Raw genomic sequence first — 19,886 nt, 5'->3', positions numbered from 1 at the left:
TAATGAAACTGTCAATCAATCAATCTTTATGTCCCGTTGCATCAATCCATTTTTCTTTTATGTTCGGGTTACTTGGAAAACTGAAAAAACAAACATAGTCTAAGCAATAAGGAGTTTTCTTAAAAAAACTCCCAAGATGACACTTTAACTAATGGCGTCCATGTCATAATATTTATTTTTAGTACCTTTGTATTAAAATACTTAAAAGTTCTAGGTCAAGTCGTATTAAATGACAAAAAAAATATATGCCTTTTTTTCTGAAAAATTGCTCCTTCAAATTATCATTTTTCTGTTCGATTATAAAATCGATTAGAATCGAGAACTGTTGCATCAAATGAACATCACTAACCACAAAATTGGACAGAAAAATGAGAACAGAAAAATGAGAAGACGCTATTCATTACTTGTTATCATACGACTCGATCTTTACCGTGCCAAGTAAAAGCCGCAATGTATTCCGAATCATTTCGTATGATTTGGTATCCGTGTTTGTCACGATCGTTTTCCACAGATATTCTTTATTTGATTTTAAAATAAATAGTGCATATTCTGATTAGAAAATTACTTACCGGTGTAAGGAAACATCTGTGCTAACTCGGCCACTCACAGCTGTGGAGTTTCTACAGTTTATAACGGCGTAATTCGGCATTTTACTTTATTCAGCTTCACGTCTTTCCTTGGCGAACTGCAAGCGCGGACTGAGTGTAGGCCAGCGTCAAGTAAGTTTCATAATCTTAGTTTGGACACGGGAAGTACATACACTCGCTTAGTCTATCTTGATACATGTCTGTGGATTATACTATTTCGTATTGCAGGTAAATCAAAGGTAGTTACCACAATTTAATTGATCTTGTTTTTTATTATATTGTAATGCGAATAAAGTTTTCAGTTTCAGTCAGTTACTTATATCCTTATTATCCCTACTATACATAATTATCTACTTACAAGTAATATTCTTTGAAGATTAAAAAAATCTTAATAAAGATACTTATGTGAATTTTTTGTAGAAAGTTAGTAGTTAATCTGTGTAATGAATGCAATAATTTAAAAAACTTGTAATAAATAGAAATGTAGGTACTTTTGTAAATAATTGTCGTAATGTGAAAAATGATATCTAAGTATCTGTTTGATGCAAAGCCAAGTAGCAAAGGGTTGGCTGGTTTAGATATACCTCCCTACTTACTAAGATTTTTAAGACACTTCTTTAAGTGAATTCTCGTGTCCCCTTGTATTAGAGTATGGGGCAGATGCATTATGTATCTCTTTCACTGATCGATTCCATACGGATAAGTAGGTGATCAGCCTTCTGTGTCCTGCAAGACGACTTTTATAGTACCCACCTGGATCTGGAGTTCCCCATTCTACGTTCACGCGTTAACAACTGTATCAAGGAGGTGATCGGTGAAGCTTCTATAGATATCTAAAGTCTAAACTAATACTAATAGGCCTTCTTCACAATCAAGAGCGTTGGCCCAACAAACATCGTCGATGTTTACCGCCATTACGACGATTACGAATAAAAGGTCCTCGAAACTTTCGCGATTGCCTCTACTCGCCCAACGCTGCCCATTGTGAAGAGGGCCCACAATGCTGAAGAGTTTATCCGTTTGCTTGAACGCGCTAATCACTGGATCTACTGTTCCGATTAAAAAATTCTCAGTGTTAGATAGCCCATTTATCATGGAACGCTTTAGGCTATATGGTATATTATGATCATTAGGTAGGTATTCATCACGATAACGATACGAGCGAAGCAATATGGGTAAAACCGCGGGGCAGAGCTAGTCAAAACATATAATTGCGGGCATACCTCGGTCAATCAGATCGATATATATCAATAAATTTTACGACTGACTACCGGGAACTGTTATTGTTTTTATTGCCTAAATTGATATTTTATTGAAGATCATTTGGCGATGCTATTGCAAAACAAATAAAAAGTAGTTGAGTGCGTATAGGACTACGAATAGGGTTCTGTAGATTGTAATAAAAACATTTAATCAAAATCGAAACTAATCTGAGCAGCCCCCCAAGACAAGTGGCTTTCTATTAGCGTAAAGTTCAACAACGTTATAACATTCATAATCTATTCTATTGAACTTTACGCTAATAGAAAGCCACTTGTCTAGGGGGGCAGACTACGGCAATCTCTCTTATTGAGCCATCTCACAAGTCACACATAACGCGAAGAGAAGAACCAAACCCCTACGGAAAATCGGCGAAATAGTGCAGGCTCTACTACTCTCTACCTCTGCAAATATTAAGTTTTAGTAGTAACCATCAGGCGAGCTACCAGCTCGGTTTCCCGCGTCTCGCTCTAACGCTCTAACATTAAAAAAAACAAAGGCCCTGCTTAGATTAAAAATGATTTATAATAAGTAGGTAGTTACTTATAAACTATTTTCAATCCAAATTTCATAAAACTCGGTGCTGTTTTATCTGATAAAGCGTAAGGCACAGACAGATTTGAATATTATTATTAAATATGGATCTAACATATTATTTTTATTTATCTCCTAAATATAAAATTCTCGTGTCACAATGTTAGTCTGCATACTCCTCCGAAACGGGTGGACCGATTCTCATGAAATTTTCTGTGCATATCGGGTAAGTCTGAGAATCGGCCAACATCTATTTTTCATATGTACCACGGGCGAAGCCGGGGCGGACCGCTAGTTTATTTATATAATTCTTTATTGTACAAAATATGAGAAAAAAATAGTATGTTAAAAGAAGTCCTATTACAAAACATAATTTGCACAAAGGCGGCCTATATTATAGTCCAACTGCTAACACATTTGCTGTTGACTGTCGACTATTTTTAAAACAAACATCTCAATTTATCCATTAGCTGCCGCATCATATTCGACGATTATCCAATAAAAGGATGCAATTGCCGTCAAGGGTAAATACCGCGTGCATTCGCGAAGCATAACATCATTCTATAATCTATCATATAATTTGCACTAAATACAAAAATTATATATATTTTTTTGCAAAAGTTACTTACCAGGATACTATGAGCAGCCCTACTCAGCCTACTACCAGCTCAGCCTACTGAGCAGCCCTACATACGTTTTTGCAGTTTTGTAGTCGAGAAATTATTACGTGCTTGTTCTCAATTTTTTTTCCCTCCTTACTACAGTTTTGAACATACGACACATATAGGTACATTTATAATGGTAGTTTTGAATCCATCCTGCATCATCACGCTTGTATACTGAAACTAAGAAGAATAGGATAGGATAACTTAAGAAATTTTTTTTCATTGGCCACTGTAAACAAATAATTCTATTATCTATACCAATATAATTTATAAGCTTATTTAGATTTGTACCTCTACATCTCATAAGAGAACCATAATTGATAATATAGAACATACACATATGCTTCAGATAAACCTAGTTATCTAGTCTAGCTATAAGATACACGAAGCTACCAACCACATACCAATACTCACTATTTTATGGTAAACAAGAAACATATTATAAAACAGAAAAAAAATATATGCAGTTCATTTAACACTGTATTCAATAAGCAAGAAAAAATAACATAAACCACATTGCCTTATAATAATTTATTTTCATAAATACTTAAAAACTAAACTTCAATAACAGTATAATATTCGGCAAGAAATATTTCAAACATTGACTTAGATTAATTATTATGATGTATTCAAGTAAAAAATTATTAAAAAATAAATTCAAAAACTAATTTTATCCTAATTTAAAAAAAATGTATAAAATTAAGTACAAACTTAACTAATGGTTTGGTAATTATTGTTATTATTCTTTTTGGTTTAGAAAATTAAGACATAATAACTACTTTTATAAATGGTTTTGGTAAGTAGGTATATAGAAGTTTATCAAATATGTATTTGGTGGATTTTTCTTATATCTAGAAAATAAATAAAAATAATTCACAATAGTGAACATAGTATAAAAAACCTATTCTAGTTTGTACAGAAAACTTAATTCTATTACTATAGAATATTACATATTTTGCTGAATAAACTTCCTTTCATTTATGCAGTTTTCCAACTCATCATGGTATTTATCAATTTTGGAATCAAACCCTGGACTTTGTATATCACAGTCAAAACTATCTCCAGTTATTATTTTTTCCCTATTCAATGTTGAATCAAATCTAACTTTCTTTCCTGGTGTATATGTTTTGTTATGAGATAAATCATTGTCATTTGATCTTTCTTTCAAAGGTGTTACATTACCATTTAATCTAGTATTTCTTATCGTTTTTATCGTTTCATACTGTTCATCTTCATTCTCAATCAGTTCTTCTATTTCTATGTCATCAGAATTATCAAGTTTCAAAGCTGGATTTTCGATACCGGAGTCTTTTTTCTCAATTTTTTCTTTCGGCGGTTTTCTGGGGACTTCATACGGATTTAGAGTCGTGTTGTGTTCAATTTTGTCAGCTTTGAATGTCTTTTTCAATGTTCTGAACACTTTCTTTGATAGTTTATTACTAGCTTTTAGAATGTGGTGTTTCAAATCCTTTTTACTGTCTGTTGATTCGTTAGATGTGTTTGATTGGAGCATCTTGTTTAAGTTCATGATATCTAACGCGTTAAATTTCGAAACGTCGTGACCAAGGATTTTGCTTTGCTTGTTGTAATGTGGATCTTCCATATATTGTATATCATCAATATTTTCGTAAATAGGACTTTCTGGTCTGTATTCTACATTCTCATATTCTGGACAATCTGTGTTTAATGATGACTCGTTTACAGTAGATATTGTACTATTTGTATCATTAACAAATAATCTTCTGGGCATCAAATTCTGTGGTGCAGGCATTTCTATTGGCCTTGTTAATGCTTCTTCATTGTATTCCATCTCATGTGTATTAGCATTTTCATTTAAAAATGGATTTTCTCCAGTTGTTTCTACATTTACATCTAAATTCGGATCTAGGAACGGATTTGTATTCTTCTTTGGCACAATTTTCTTCTTAGTTATTATTGTTATAGTTTTTATTTCCATTATATTGCTCTCATTTAAATCATCATCAAAATATAATGACTTATTGGATGTTTGTGGTGAATCTAGAGCGAGTCTGTCGATGAAGCTCAGATTGAGATTTGCTGAATTATTAACAAATAATTGATTTGTGATATTTGTTTGTATGTTTGTTGTGTTATTTATAACAGAGAGATCATTATTTTCAAGTTCATTATTGGATTTTTGTTCTAAAATTGATATTCCAGAATCGACTTCCGCTACACTGTCGTTAAGGCTACAGTGATCCATATCAGGCATAGTATTTTGTTCAATAACTTCAGAAGAGTAATTTCTTGGCGGTACAGGCGGTGTATTGATTAAATTTGCATAAATAGGCTCGTCTATTTCAGCACTGCTTTCTGCACTAGTCTTTATAGGTGTTTCATAAGCTCTTATGTTCTTATTGACATTCTGAAGCTCTCTAACTAGAAACTCGTTCACGGCTGCCTTGCTGATTCCCAGGTCTAAAGCGGTGTTCTCAAATGCAGCTATATCACAGCTCATAGTTCTTTTGCGCCTTTTATTAGGTGTTACTTCCATGGCTGTGTTACACATAGGGTCCTCATTCGCAAGCAAGTCCAAGGCAGGGTTCAGGTATACATTGGGTCCGGTTTTGATCTTTCGTTTTGCTGATCTGACTTCAAACTGGTTGTTGTCGACTGGGTTCATTATTAACTGAAATAAATATAATTGAAAATTAATATAGAATAACTTAGGTCAATCTCTAACTAACATTTAATTGAAAGAGATAGATATTTGTATGTTTCAATTGCTATAAATACACAAATAATGAATATTACATCAAAATCAAATATGTATTTGTAATTCTTTCAAAATAAAACGTATAAACATTACAGGAAAAGTAAACAATCTAATAAATGTTAAATTTATGTTAACTAACAAAGATAGCACAGTAGTATAAAATTGTGTTGATGGTAAGTACGTAATAAGGAAATTGAATACCAAAAGCTTTCGAAGCGAAAGCTTACAAGTGCAATCGATTCACATTAATTAAATTATCTTGATGCTTGAAATTCGCACACTAATCTCATGTATAGTTTATATTTATCAAGTAAAACGTTACAAATAAACAGATTTCATTCATATATTATGCTAAATTTATTTTTGATGTTACGCTCAACTACACTTACCCATTTAAACAGTTGTGTCCTGTTTTTAAGCCAGAATTCACTTCACGAATAATATAAACACTTTATTCGTATCAAATATTATACCACGCACTTTATTAATCACACTTTTCATTCATTATTTTATACTTGATAACAATAAACTTCCTTTTATATTTCATACAAGGTTTGCGGCAGGTGTTCAGTGACGGTTATTTTATCGACATGTTTTTATGGAGTTAAATCGAGTTTGGATACGAGTACTTTTGACGGAGTCATGTCATCTGATTCAAACACAGATTCAAATTACCCAATTCCTTTTTTTTGAAAATTAAATCAGAAAGAATATAGTATATTTATGTTTATAAATATATATTGTAATTGTTTATATCGATATTGCTCTTTTCTATCGTTAAAGAGTTGTCGTTTAGTCCGATTCGAAACGGCTAATATATTGCTTTCTAGTAAAGTTTTTAAATAAACATGAAAGCCGTATTTTAAACCGACTTCAAAAAAAGGAGATTCTAAAATCGACAACATGTTTGTTTTTTTTCTTACGTTAGAACTTACGACTGGAAGACCTGTTTCTTTATTCTTTTTTATACTAATTTCTTTCCCATTTTAATGTGTATTGTTGAGTAGCAAACCTTCATATACGTTAAATTGTTACTAAAATAAAACTGTTACTGTATTCAAGAGATAAATAAATGGATTTGAATTTGACTGCCTATTAATTTTAACAACTTTATCATTAACTAGCTGTGTCACCCACGTGGCTCTGCTCCTGTTGGTCTTAGCGAGATGATATATAGCCTATAGCCTTCCTCGATGAATAGGCTATCTAACACCGAAATAATTTTTCAAATCGGACCGGTCGTTCCCGAGATTAGCGCGTTCAAACAAACAAACTCTTCAGCTTTATAATATTAGTATAGATTATCATTACTATCAATCAGTTTTTCCTTTTCTCTAATTAAGTATGTTTGTAACTAAATAATTAATATCACATCAATTAAAAAATAAATGGAACAATAAAACACAATATGTTTAACGGCAAATAAAAATAATTTATTTTGACTACGATAAATCACAAACTGGTTCCCGGAACCTCTTCCTATGTTGTACAAATTTGATAAAGAAATACCTTCACCGTTTTAATATCTATTAAGTATTAGTCGCGGCACGTAAGTCTAGCGGTGACCTTCAATGTTTTACAGCAAGTTCGCCTTTATTTCGTTCAAATAGATCCCCTCCACTTCAAGGTGAGCGCTAAACTTACGTGCCGTGAGCTATACAATGACATTATAAGTTAAAAAAAATGTAGATAGGTTACCAACACAACATTCGAACTTACACACACGATTAGACGTCAGAGTGAGATGGCATGATCCAACTATCGTGAGCGAAAAAGAGACAGCCAATGCAAGTTGTGGCTAATTAGCCACATTTCGTGCAACTGCAAACGCTGATAACTTATGTACACCTTTTTATTTATAATTTTATTTCATTAAGTACTATAAATTTAAGCTTACCTAGAGGTAACATGTACATATCGAATTTTATCACAATGTATGTTTATTTTTTCTCTCTTTAAATGCAGAATTTGCATACAATTTATAGAGATGATCTAACAAATAATTTGTATATAAATAAAAACAACACAAAACAAGGAAATAAACATTTTCTTTTTTTGACAAACACAGTATCTCGAGAGAAACAACAAACTTTTTTTAAATCTCCTCTATTATGTATATAGTATAGCGATTTCTGAATATTATATCTATATCATTCCTCGACAAGTACTGGCCAAAAAAAACAAAACAAATATCCAATAATATACAATTCACATTGTTTTAACTTGTCTAAAATCACTAACAAAAGAATCACAAAATATATTATTTTGAGATTGACCGCGTCCCAAGTCAATGTATAAAATTTTCATATCGTTTTATTTCTTTCTTATTCTAAGTACATATGTTTCAAAATTGAGATTAAAATACTACAATACACATCAATTTTTCGATATAATAATAATTTTAATGGAATGTTTAAAATTCTAAATAATTACATTTTCAAATACTTCACACGCCATCTCGTGTCAAATTAAGTAAAGCTTGTATTATAGAAACTATCCACATAAGAATACACATTCTTTTGTCATTATCGAGCCCATATCTTTTAGTTTAATAATCAAATAAATAAATCTTCAATACACCCATAGACCCCCATATAGACCTTCCATATTTCATATTTGTATCCCCGTGATAGAAAGAGAATCTATTTCTATTTAAAAACGGTCTTAAAATTGGAATGTTTATATAATGGGCCTTCTTCACAATGGGCAGCGTTGGGTGAGTAGAGGCAATCACAATAATTTGTTGGGCCAACGCTCTCAATTGCGAAGAAGGCCCACACAGTGAAGTCCCATGTTTCCTAGTTGGGTATGTGGCAGATTCATTTCATATTTAGGTCACTGATATCAGGCAAGATAATCAGTCTTCTCTGCTACCAATAAGAAACATTTTTTACAATCTCAAGGGATACAACTCGCACTCTATAATAAAAAATATAAATTGACAACACTAAATAAGTTTTAAAACAGCATCAAACCCTTAAGTAGACCAAAGAAATGTCATACATAAATATATTACTTAAAATTACCATAAGTATATCAGGCTGCTGCTATATCAGGCTGTCTAGCGGGAATTAAAAATATTTTTTCTTCGTATATTATTTTTGTGATAAAATTTGTACATATTTAAGTACATAACTGCCACTTTTTATTTTCTTTATGCCATGTATTTTTTATATAAAAATATGTTTGTATAGGATGATGTACCTGACTAGCAAACGAACGGACAAATACACATTTTATGAATTTCTAAACAGACTTATGTAATCTATAGTGCAGATCGTAATAATATGTACTCTATGCGTGTATTTTAGCCTATATTTAACATCTTACACAGCGCTATAGCAACATTAGCATTAATTGACATTGTTTCGAAATTGGAATCCTTAGTTTGAATATTATTACTTTATTTCCCGCGTACATAGAACACTGTTTGAATTTTGAGTTCACAACAAACATGAAAGATGGTTATTTTCATTTGATAAGTTTAAATAAATAATAAAATAAATTATATTAATTACATTTTAGTTAATTAATAAAACAAAATGGGAGAAACATAAACACAAATGTACCAAATGGAAGACCTTTGAGCAATAGAGAGCATCTGATTTTAACAAAATACAATAATATTACTAAATAAAATAGTAACATTTAGGTATATTATACTAAACTGTTCGGTCAATAAATTTTTAATTTGTGTTTGAATAAATAAATTTCTTAAGTTTTACCGCCTGCTTATAGCCATACATTATTTACCATAACTTAGCCAAAAACGCACTTTCAGCGCCAAACACTAACAAGCACTACTATATAATTAGGAATATATATCTATATCATCATCACATACAACAACCGCCGCGTTTGAAACGCCGCGATTCAAACGCCACGTTCTGACCGCCGCGTTCCAAACGCCGCGTTCTAAACGCCGCGTTTCAACCGCCGCATTCCAACCGTTTGTTTCAAACTAATCAATATCCAAATTCTTGAACGCCTTTTCCATATGTTTTTCCCGTTTCTTATCAGGTAGGGCGTTGACCCTTTGCTGTTCTTCGGCTGTGAAGTAATTTTCCATATCTTTAAGTTGTTGTATGCACTTCATATGCAGTGTTCTTGTGTCCGGGAGGGAGCCCCCATAGTCTGGAGGGAGGGAGGTACGGGGGATGACTGTTTCATAGAAACTTTCTAGGTCCTCGTTCTTGTGGTGGAATTTTATCTGTGGATGTGAAAAAAGGGGTTGAATTAATATAATATTTGGTCGTCTCTAGCACAGGTTTATACCTAGTTGAGGCGATCGTCGAGTTTGTATTATTTTATGTCACTGTATTGGTACTCAATAAATGATGTTTATTTTTTTATTATTAATTTCGCGCGTTTTTTGTGTATGTGGTTTTGTATCAAGGGTATATTAACGGGAAAGTTCACAATATTAAAGGGGATTTTAGCAGTTGAAGATAAAATTATCTTCTGAGAATTGTGCATAAATGAAGCGTTATCAGGTAGAATGCCTTATATAGCTTGATTATTTTAATATAAAAATATTTCTACAAAGTGTAAGACATTTGATTTCTTTTTTTCCTTTTATTATCTTTTAGCTATCAAATTGTGTCTAGTACTCATCTTAATTCTTATATTATTTTTTTTCAATTAAATATGTAGTTACCTTCACAGACATATTGGGTCAATAGAGAATAAGCCCATTAAAAGTTTACTTAAACCAATGTTGTGAATTTTCACACCCTTAATGCATACGTTTTAAAACACCGTGTGTGCAAACCTTGTCATATGAGTATGCAAATAATCACAATATTGTAGAATGAATTGAGAAAAACACAACTGTGTCTTCATTTCCATACATATTTGCAATATCCAGAATGGTATATAAATAAATATCTTGTATATGGTAAGAATGAATCATACTTATAAAAAAAATGTAAGGTCATGTAAGTATACATTTATTTCCAAACAAATAAACCTTTCTTGGTTAGGTGACTCAGATTCAACTTATAGGACCAGAAACACATTTGTCAAATTATCTGTACCAAAACATCATACCGCAGCTTTTAGAGGCAGTTTTCGTTACAGCGCAACGAAATGTTGGAACAATTTACCACCTCCTCTGCGGGAAACAAAAACCGTCACTACTTTCCGGTTAAAATATAGGCAATTTGTTTTGAAACAGCAAGTTCCACAGCTTTCGATGCGTCTGTAACGAATAAACTAATAGTACCTAAGTATCCATTTTGATTACTTAGATTAATTCATATTATATATTCATATATATTAATTCATATCTTTTATTACTACATATCCATTCATATCTTTTATTACATGTAAGTTTATTTATCAAAATATTAGCGTATTCATAATATGGTATTAGCATTATGGTATCTTATTTGTGTACTCCACGAATTATATTTCTTTATCACTTTGTCCTTATTTATTATTAATATCCAGTACTTAAAGCAGCTGACATTCTGGATGTCATAAGGGGTCACTGAAAATCAGTGCTGAGGTATTAAGGTAACGGCACCAGTCGTGGACAAGCATCCAGTAATGGACAAAATAAATATTAAATTTAAATATTAAGACCAAAATTAACGTTATATAATTTGGCAATACTTAGAATAAAAGTTTGGTTCATAAGCTATCAAAATACGACATTTCATCTTATTCGGCCAAAATGTTTGAAGATGGCAGAACGTTTTGTTTAGTTGCTGCGACTCGTTTCGAAGAAATCCGTTTTTACTAAGAAAATCCTTAAGGAAGTGAGGACACAATTTTGGTTATAAGAATTTTTGTATAAATGTCAGCAAAATTTGATATTACTTTTATTTATAGTAGTTAAGTGTACGAAATATTACACGATTTAGTATCATGATAGGTTATGTTATTTAAATAAAATTCATCAGTGTCCATAACTGGATTTAATTCTATGGATATATCCATTTATGGACATATGTCGAAAATAAACTTTTTTTAAAGGAATTAATTACATGCGCTTTTCTGTATTGTCTTTTCTTTCTGATTAATAATATACCTATCACGACCATTTCAAATAAAGGGTTCCAATATTGTACAACAATTGTCCATGACTGGATTTGCTTTGGTTCCTATAATGGACATTGATATTTTTTGTTAAAATTACACTAATGGGTCCAACAACATAATATCTATCTAAACATGAAGAATATATTTTAGAACAATGGGTCATTATGTGCTGTGCGACTCGTTCTCGGCTTCATTCTCTATCACTGCGTAGAAAAGTCGCATACTTATGCGTATTGTAACGCATCTATCATAGAGAGTTCTCGGATGAACTATTTAGTTCGTTGTCTGCTGCTAAATTCCACCACCATATAGCACACACGCTTAAATTTCATCCACACCATCTTAACAACAGTTTAAAAAAAGCTTTTTGCCTCGTGCTACAATTTGGAATCCATATCGATGGACCGATCAGATTAGGTAAGGCTGCTGGCGGATTCAGATTGGCGATTCACTTCACGAGTGTAGCGGAATGCCAGGAAATAGAGAGATATGGCGGAACATCGTGAAGCGGGTAACATCTACCCCCCTAGAGTGATATGACGAAGAAGAAGAAGTCCCAAAATGGATGGAATGGCAGTACTTTTTTTAGTTATATTTTTCATCCCTGACTTATTGAGAAAAAAAACCATATTGGTGTTTCTTAACGGACATAACTCGTATTTAACGATGCATTTGTCCAATTTTTGCATAGAAAATGGAAATTAAGACTGTTTTAAATATTATAAGTATGCAAAATAATTAATAAGTACTATTTTTTATAAATACATCCCCGATTTATTGTATTCCAATCATCATTTTCAAGATTCGATTGATAACTATAAGTCTTCTCCAAGTGTAAATAACTGGAGAAACGACATTAGGTACAGTCCATAAATGGGTGTTCATAACTGGATGTTGTCCAAAACTGGGTGTCCATCATTAGATTTTTCACTGTCCAACACTGGTGCAAAAAAGTGGTTTTTTAATTTATAAATAACTTCATTATTTATGAATTGTAATCTTTTTTCTAACATTGGTTACGTTAAACTAACATTGAACTAAAGGTATAACTAAACAATATCCAATAAAGTAAAAAAACCTACGAGAAATTTGCAAAAAACTTCAATTTTTTCCTTAATCTGTACAAGACTGGTGCCGTTACGTTATGCCTCAGGTATCCTGAGTGGCTTCCTTTTTTAGCGCATGCAACCACACATATATTTATGTCTTCTATTACATATTATTTAAAATTTACAATGCTTTTTTATATGTGTGTTGTGTGTGTTGGAATAAATGTTTTCTTTCTTTCTTTCTTTCTTTCTTTCATATAGGTGAATTTTCGTAACATTTGTGAAAACATTGTCTGTTTAAAAATACGTAATCTTTGTTTATTGTATTCTTATCGCTTCGATATATTATGACATTCAATCACAAAAAAACAAATTCGTTCACCCACAATATTGTACTAGCGGTCGGCCCCGGCTTCGCCCGTGGTACCTACATGTTTAAACTATCCTATCTCTCAAGTTGGATCGAACTGCACATGGTGTGCGAATTTTATTATATAATCGGTTAAGTGGTTTAGGAGTCCATTGAGGACAAACATTGTGACACGAGATTTATATATATTAAGATGTGGATTTGCAGAGCTATTTTTAGCTTGTATTTCCAGTCCTATAAACCAACCCGATAATTAGAGAATAATTAAGGATCGTATATTATTATAATTAACTAGCGGTCCGCCCCGGCTTCGCCCGTGGTACATGTTTCCGTTTTCTCTCCATAAGATCCATCCTCGTACTTCAAGGAATATTATAAAAAAAAAGAATTATTAAATCGGTCTACCCAATCACGCGTGATTCCGTGACCAAGGAAAATATGGATTCATTTTCATATATAGAAATTAAGAATCTTGTTTTATTAATAATGGATCTTATTAGTCGTCTTCTAAATGGGTATTTATCTAATATCAGCTAAATCTTTATATATAAAAATGAATCGCAAAATGTGTTGGTAAGCGCATAACTCGAGAACGGCTGAACCGATTTCGATAATTCTTTTTTTATTACATTCCTTGAAGCACGAGGATGGTTCTTATGTAGAGAAAACGTAAACATGTACCACGGGCGAAGCCGGGGCGGACCGCTAGTAATTCATAATCTTTTAAACGCAAACACAATGCCTACATTATAATTTAACACTCCTCTTACCATATCAAAGAACTTCTTATCCAAGAAAGGTCGAATGAGCATCATCAGCTTATCGACCACGGGCTCGGTGTTCAAAACATGTATCTCCTTCATTCGTACCGGCATCGCTTCTTGCACATATTGAAAGAATTTACGTAGCGACCTGAAAGATAACATTTGTATTTTATAACATTTATGAATTCATTATTTTATTGTGGGACAACATATTTTGTTATAATCAAACGCTGTTGCCTGTTATGTCAAATTTCCCGCGCGAATTTTAAATTGACAATGACTAGATGATTTTTTTTATATATAATTTATTCATAACCATGGATACAAGTCCTTCAGTCGCTATCTTAAAGTCTACATGATTGTTAAAAAAACAGTGTTGCTATTACCACACTAATTAATAATTATATTATCTGTGCGATTACTCAATTTTATTTTCATTTGAAATACTAGTCTAAACATAGTTGGTACGCGGACGGTAAAAATAAAATATGGCATTCATATACAATTTTATAACAAATTTTCCAACCAAACATACTGAAATTTAGCATAACCTGGTGGCTGGTAGGTAAGTAACAAACTACATAAGTAGTTGATGTGTTTAACTTACACTTAAGTACATAATTGAACGCAAAAGAACTATTATTACATAATATGATGGAACATTTTGACATGCCGCTATAAAATTTTATGTTCTTTGATATGAAGCTCATAAACGGTTTCTAATTTAACCAATAGTGTGATTTTTCGCACTCATAAAAACAGGTTTGCTGCAAAATGTCATAAATACGTTTTTTAAAATGAATTTTATCTATACTACGATAAGAAACATTACATTGCTTAAAAAATAATTAAGTTATGACGACAAGACCTATATAAATATGGAAATGTTGTTTTTGTTAGGCAATATGTTATGTTATGTCATGGACTAATAATTCTATTAGTCCATGGTTATGTTACGTAAAATTAATGTAAGTTTTGGGTGATTATTTACATTTTTAAACATTATTATATATTCTAACGATATAATACTGAAAAATTTTATGAAATAGTGAACATAAAAATATGTAGATACGTTTATATAGAAACAATATTTAAAAAAAATATAACAATAAAAAATGTAAGTGTGGTAGAAAAATTACTTTTCAATAGCAAAATGAAAAAAAAGCTGTAGCATTTAAACAAAAAAGTGCAAAAATACATTTATCTGTGAATATCACACATGCGTGCCACAGACTATATACCTACTACATATATGATTTGACATTGACAGTTGGCGGGAATTTTTTCCGTGTCAGTGTGGATTTAAAAGCTAAGCACTTTTTGATGGTGTTTACCTTTGTCTATCCTTTTGAAAGCTAGAATAATATCATAAATGAATTCATAGATACATACTATACATATCTAATAATTATTAAACATATACAGGGTGTCCCACTGTTGGTATACTAAGCTCAATGGAGGTTATAGTTTTGCCTACGCTGAGTACGTAAAAAATACTTAAAAAATTCCAGACGCATTTTTTTTCCAAATAGATGAATTCTTAAAACTCTATGTGTACACCCTTAAGAAGCAGCCCGCCCATTTTTGCCACTAGCACGTGAGCTATCGTTTAACCCTTAAATTGATTTCGTCAGTTTTAAAGGACATAGTATTTACACACATGCTGGCGCTGTTATAGCAGACCTAAGCTTTGCTAATCGGTATATTGGGAAGGTACTAGCTATGTCCTTCTCGTACATGTAGGTTTTTTTACCAAAGCGAAGTACAGTCGCGAATGGTGACCATTTGAAAATTGCAAAAAACGGATCTGTTGACTCTCCCGATAAAATTGATAATAACTGTAAGTATTTTGGCTATTTTGCTTATAATGTTATATTATTAGTTAGAATACGATTGTAAGTATAGTATTTTGACATAATTTTTACATATTTTACAATATTTGGAATACAAATCTTAGTTTATATACGATGTCCCATAAAACGGACGTTGACAACTTGGAGTATATACTAGTGTATTCTTCACATGTCCTATGTAACGGACGTTGCCAATAAGGCCCTCCATTTTCAACGTCATCATTTTGATATATTTTTCTCTATTTTTAATATGTTTTAGAGGAGCATGACATGGCAATCAATAAAAAATTCCCTCCCTACCTCTGACGGAAGCTGAAGAGTCTGGCGTTGAGTTGAGATGACGATTTTGAAGGAAATGTAGACCTACGGGAGTGATTTCACTATGATAACAGTGTCAATCATTTACCCCCAGCACCATACCTTCGGAATTATACGACATATTGATTTGAGACACAATGAAGACCCAAAAAGTCAGAATTTTTACCATCAACAAAATATTATTGCTGCAGAATTACAGCCATTACATGCGGTGCGAGATGAATCTTCCCTACTTCTCAGTAGTTCTTCAGCCACAGCATGATGTTACTTACCAGAAATACCACCCAATGTTTGAAAATTTAAATAATAATACCTTACAAACTAAAAAACTGGCAGAAAATGGATATAATATATGCCAAAGAATCCGAAAAAGCGATTTAAATTTCCTGTTTGTTTTGGTACCTCAAGCATGGTATACGACTTCTTTGCATACGATGAAGCAAACACATTTCAATCTGTACAATATAAGGAATGGGAAGAGGACTTTCTTGGTGTATTAGATAAGTTCTCAGGCTATGTAATACTATTTCTATTCCAATTCTTAGCCTAAGAATATGGCTGTGATTTTTGGTAGTGTCGTTTTTTAAAATCCATTATTTTTAACGATATCGTTAAAGTTTTAACCAACATTTTAAGACAGATGTTTGAAAAGCTTATTCTAGATCGTTCATAATTATAATTTGATAATAATTTTGAATTACAGAGTTGAAAATGTGCATTGTATTCATGTACCACGGTTGCAGGAATAATGTGCAATGTCCGTTATATGTGACGGTTCGAACATGTACATATAATTGGCAATGTCCGTTTTATGTGACATAGTGAAAACAATAGAAAAAATTAAAATTTTTAATTTTTTTTTTCATTTTCCTCTTTTCTATCCTAATTCCAACACATCCTCCAAATTTGGACATTATAAACACAAGTTATCTAGGGGTGACAATTTAAGGGTTAAGATTAAGTTTTCATAGACAAAAAGCTCACATTAGAGAAGCGGTATATGACGGCTACGCGAAGCTAGAGAAGAAAACATGGATTTTCAGGAAAAAATTATCAAAAGTTTTTTGATGTAATTTTGTTGTTTATGTATTTTTTACGTGATCAGTGTATGCAAAACTACACGTCCCTTCGCGCTTAGTATACCAATGGTGGGACACCCTGTATAATACTTTAAAACATAACATTTTAATACATACAATAATCATAATATAAAAAAGCATGGTGCGTAAGGATATTTCAAAACAGGGTAAAATTTAGGTACTCTTAAGCTGTATAAAATAAAAATAATGCAGAATAGCTCTTAAATATTAAAAAATCTGCACTCTATTGTTAACAGACCGATCGTAATATCATCAACATGTAAGCCATTTAACGTTTTCACACCTGAACGACTGACTGGGTTTGGATGTAACAAAGTATATTAGAAAACTTACAAGGGTAATTATAACAGTGATATAAATTTATATGCAGATTAACTTTTACGCAGTAAAGTGATCACATACAAAATCACTTTTATTTTTAAACAAAATATTAAGAACATTCGCAAAACAAATGACTGGTCTATTTAAAAATGATAAACCCAAAATACGATTTCCTAGTTCGAGTGACGCTGATCATTACCTGGCCTAGATATAATATACAGATTGACTTAACTTGACTTAAGGTCCTATGGCCCCTATGTGGGGCAGAGGGCGTCCACAGTGCGCCGCCATCGCGTACGGTCTTGGGCTACGCTCTTCAGCTCCGGCCACGTCAAACCGATCGCCTTAGCCTCCGCTGCCACGGAACGACGCCAGGATTGTCTAGGTCGGCCACGTTTTCTTTTCCCTTGCGGAGTCCACTCCAGGGCTTGCCTGGGTATATGTAAGGTGTCCCTTCTAAGAGTGTGGCCAATCCATGTCCATTTACGGCGTAAGATTTGGCGTAAAATCGGTGTCTCGTGGCAGCGTTCCAATAGTTGGTCATTGGAGATCTTTTCAGGCCAGTGAATTCTCAGAATTTGTCGGAGGCAGCGGTTGACAAAGACCTGGATTTTCTGCGAGATATCTTTGGTGACTCTCCACGTTTCACTCCCATATAACAGGACACTCTTAACGTTGGAGCGAAATATTTTAAATTTCACTCCACGTGTTAGCACTTCCGACTGCCATATGGGTCGTAGCTGCGCGAAGGTTGCCCTAGCTTTGGCGATTCTCGAAGTGATGTCCTCTTCGGTACCTCCAGTATTGGACACAACACTGCCAAGATACGTGAATTGCTGGACACGCTTAATTTGCTCTGGTCCCAGCGTCAGCGGTTGCTGATTTGTTCCCTCAGTGCGCATTTCCTGGGTCTTCAGGATATTAATTTTGAGTCCGCACAGGGCAGCTTCACGTTGGAGATCGTTTAGTTTGGACTGCATGTCAACGCGCTTATGGCTAAGCAGACACAGGTCGTCAGCGTAGTCCAGGTCATCCAATTGGTCGGTCAACCCCCACTCTATCCCGCGACGCTTTCCATCGTTGACTTTGTGCATAATGCCGTCCAGTACCACCAGAAACAGGAGTGGGGATAACAAGCAGCCTTGTCTTACACCCGCGCGTACATCAATGTTGTCCGATATCAGCCCGTCATGCGTCACTCTACATGCGTATTTCTTATATATTGCCATCAGAAGGTTAATTATCTTGGCTGGAACACCCATCTCTTCTAGTCGGCGCCAGATACTAGACCATTTGACTGTGTCGAAAGCTTTTTCGAAGTCGACAAAGGCAAGGTATATCTCGCGTTGCCATTCTGATGCTTCCTCAAGTATAATTCTCAGGGTATTGATCTGGTCCGTACAAGAGCGATTAGGACGGAAGCCAGCCTGCTCTCTCCGGAGAATAGGTTCTACAGCTTTGGATATTCTGTTCAGTAGTATTCTAGTGAGGACCTTCGATGGAGCAGAGAGCAAAGTAATACCTCTCCAGTTACCACAAAGACTGAGGTCGCCCTTCTTTGGAACAGTTATCAGGAGGCCCTTACACCAATCCTCCGGTAACTCTTCTGATGTCCATATTCTATCCAGGAGAGGTGTTAATGCCTGGACGGAGACTTCGATATCGGCTTTTAGCATTTCAGCGGTCAAGAGGTCGATGCCAGGGGCTTTATTATTTTTTAAGGAGAGGATCGCCTTCCTCACTTCATCGCTTGACGGGGTAGACGTGTCAATATCCAGCAGGTGAGGTGCCGCAGTAGTACATGGTGTGTCTTGATGATCAGTCGATGGTATGTGGAAAACTTCTTTAAAATATTCTTGCCATCGAGCCAGCTGACGCTCCGATGTTGTGATCAGCCGACCTTCCTTATCACGAAGAGCCCTTTTCCTAGATCCACGTTTTCCAGATAGAGTTTTCGTGGCGTTGTATAGGTCTCTTAGGTTACCCGTGTCAGCGGCAGTCTGTGCTTGTTCAGCGATACCATTCACCCAGTTCCTTCTATCCCTTCGAGTACTGCGGTAAATACTTCTTCGAAGTTGCCGATAGTCTTCTTTGAAAACAGCTCGTTCATTTTCATCCGATGATTCATGGATTTTTAGGTTGAGTTCTCTCCGGGCTTTAATAAGACCCCAGGTAGCATGCGAGATCCATTCATCACGTTTTTTGGGTCGATGGCCTAATATGGTTGAGCTTGTTTCTTGATAAGACGTCTTGATGTGGTTCCAAGTATCATCTATACTACAA

At 33.7% G+C, this 19,886-nt stretch overlaps 2 protein-coding genes across 2 annotated transcripts in view; both read right to left on the bottom strand.

Annotated features, from left to right (window-relative positions):
• Nucleotides 1-3,888: 3,888 nt before the first annotated feature.
• LOC149898919 (uncharacterized) lies at nt 3,889-6,311 on the bottom strand. Its single transcript, XM_090114592.1, has 2 exons — nt 6,173-6,311; nt 3,889-5,696 (listed from the first exon to the last, which is right to left on the bottom strand). The coding sequence occupies exon 2, from the start codon at nt 5,688-5,690 to the stop codon at nt 3,993-3,995; it is 1,698 nt and encodes a 565-aa protein (XP_089970718.1). The 5' UTR covers nt 5,691-5,696; nt 6,173-6,311; the 3' UTR covers nt 3,889-3,992.
• A 3,138-nt stretch (nt 6,312-9,449) lies between these two features.
• LOC149898918 (alpha-tocopherol transfer protein-like) overlaps nt 9,450-19,886 on the bottom strand; it is a 39,369-nt gene continuing 28,932 nt past the window's right edge. Inside the window, exons 4-5 of the mRNA XM_090114478.1 lie at nt 14,018-14,159; nt 9,450-9,993 (exon numbers count right to left, since the gene is read on the bottom strand). Coding sequence (XP_089970604.1) covers nt 9,745-9,993; nt 14,018-14,159 — 391 coding nt within the window. The 3' untranslated portion in view covers nt 9,450-9,744. The remainder of the gene's footprint in view (nt 9,994-14,017; nt 14,160-19,886) is intronic.

Source organism: Colias eurytheme, chromosome 21 (genome assembly GCF_061535395.1).
Source record: "Colias eurytheme isolate Ceu_HAF_F1 chromosome 21, ilColEury1 Martin Lab GWU primary, whole genome shotgun sequence".
Taxonomy (NCBI): domain Eukaryota; kingdom Metazoa; phylum Arthropoda; class Insecta; order Lepidoptera; family Pieridae; genus Colias; species Colias eurytheme.
This window is presented reverse-complemented; position numbering and strand designations above follow the sequence as displayed.

What these genes read in the sequence shown, in the direction of transcription:
- LOC149898919 (XM_090114592.1), bottom strand. Translation starts at nt 5,690, where the DNA reads ATGAACCCAGTCGACAACAACCAGTTTGAAGTCAGATCAGCAAAACGA.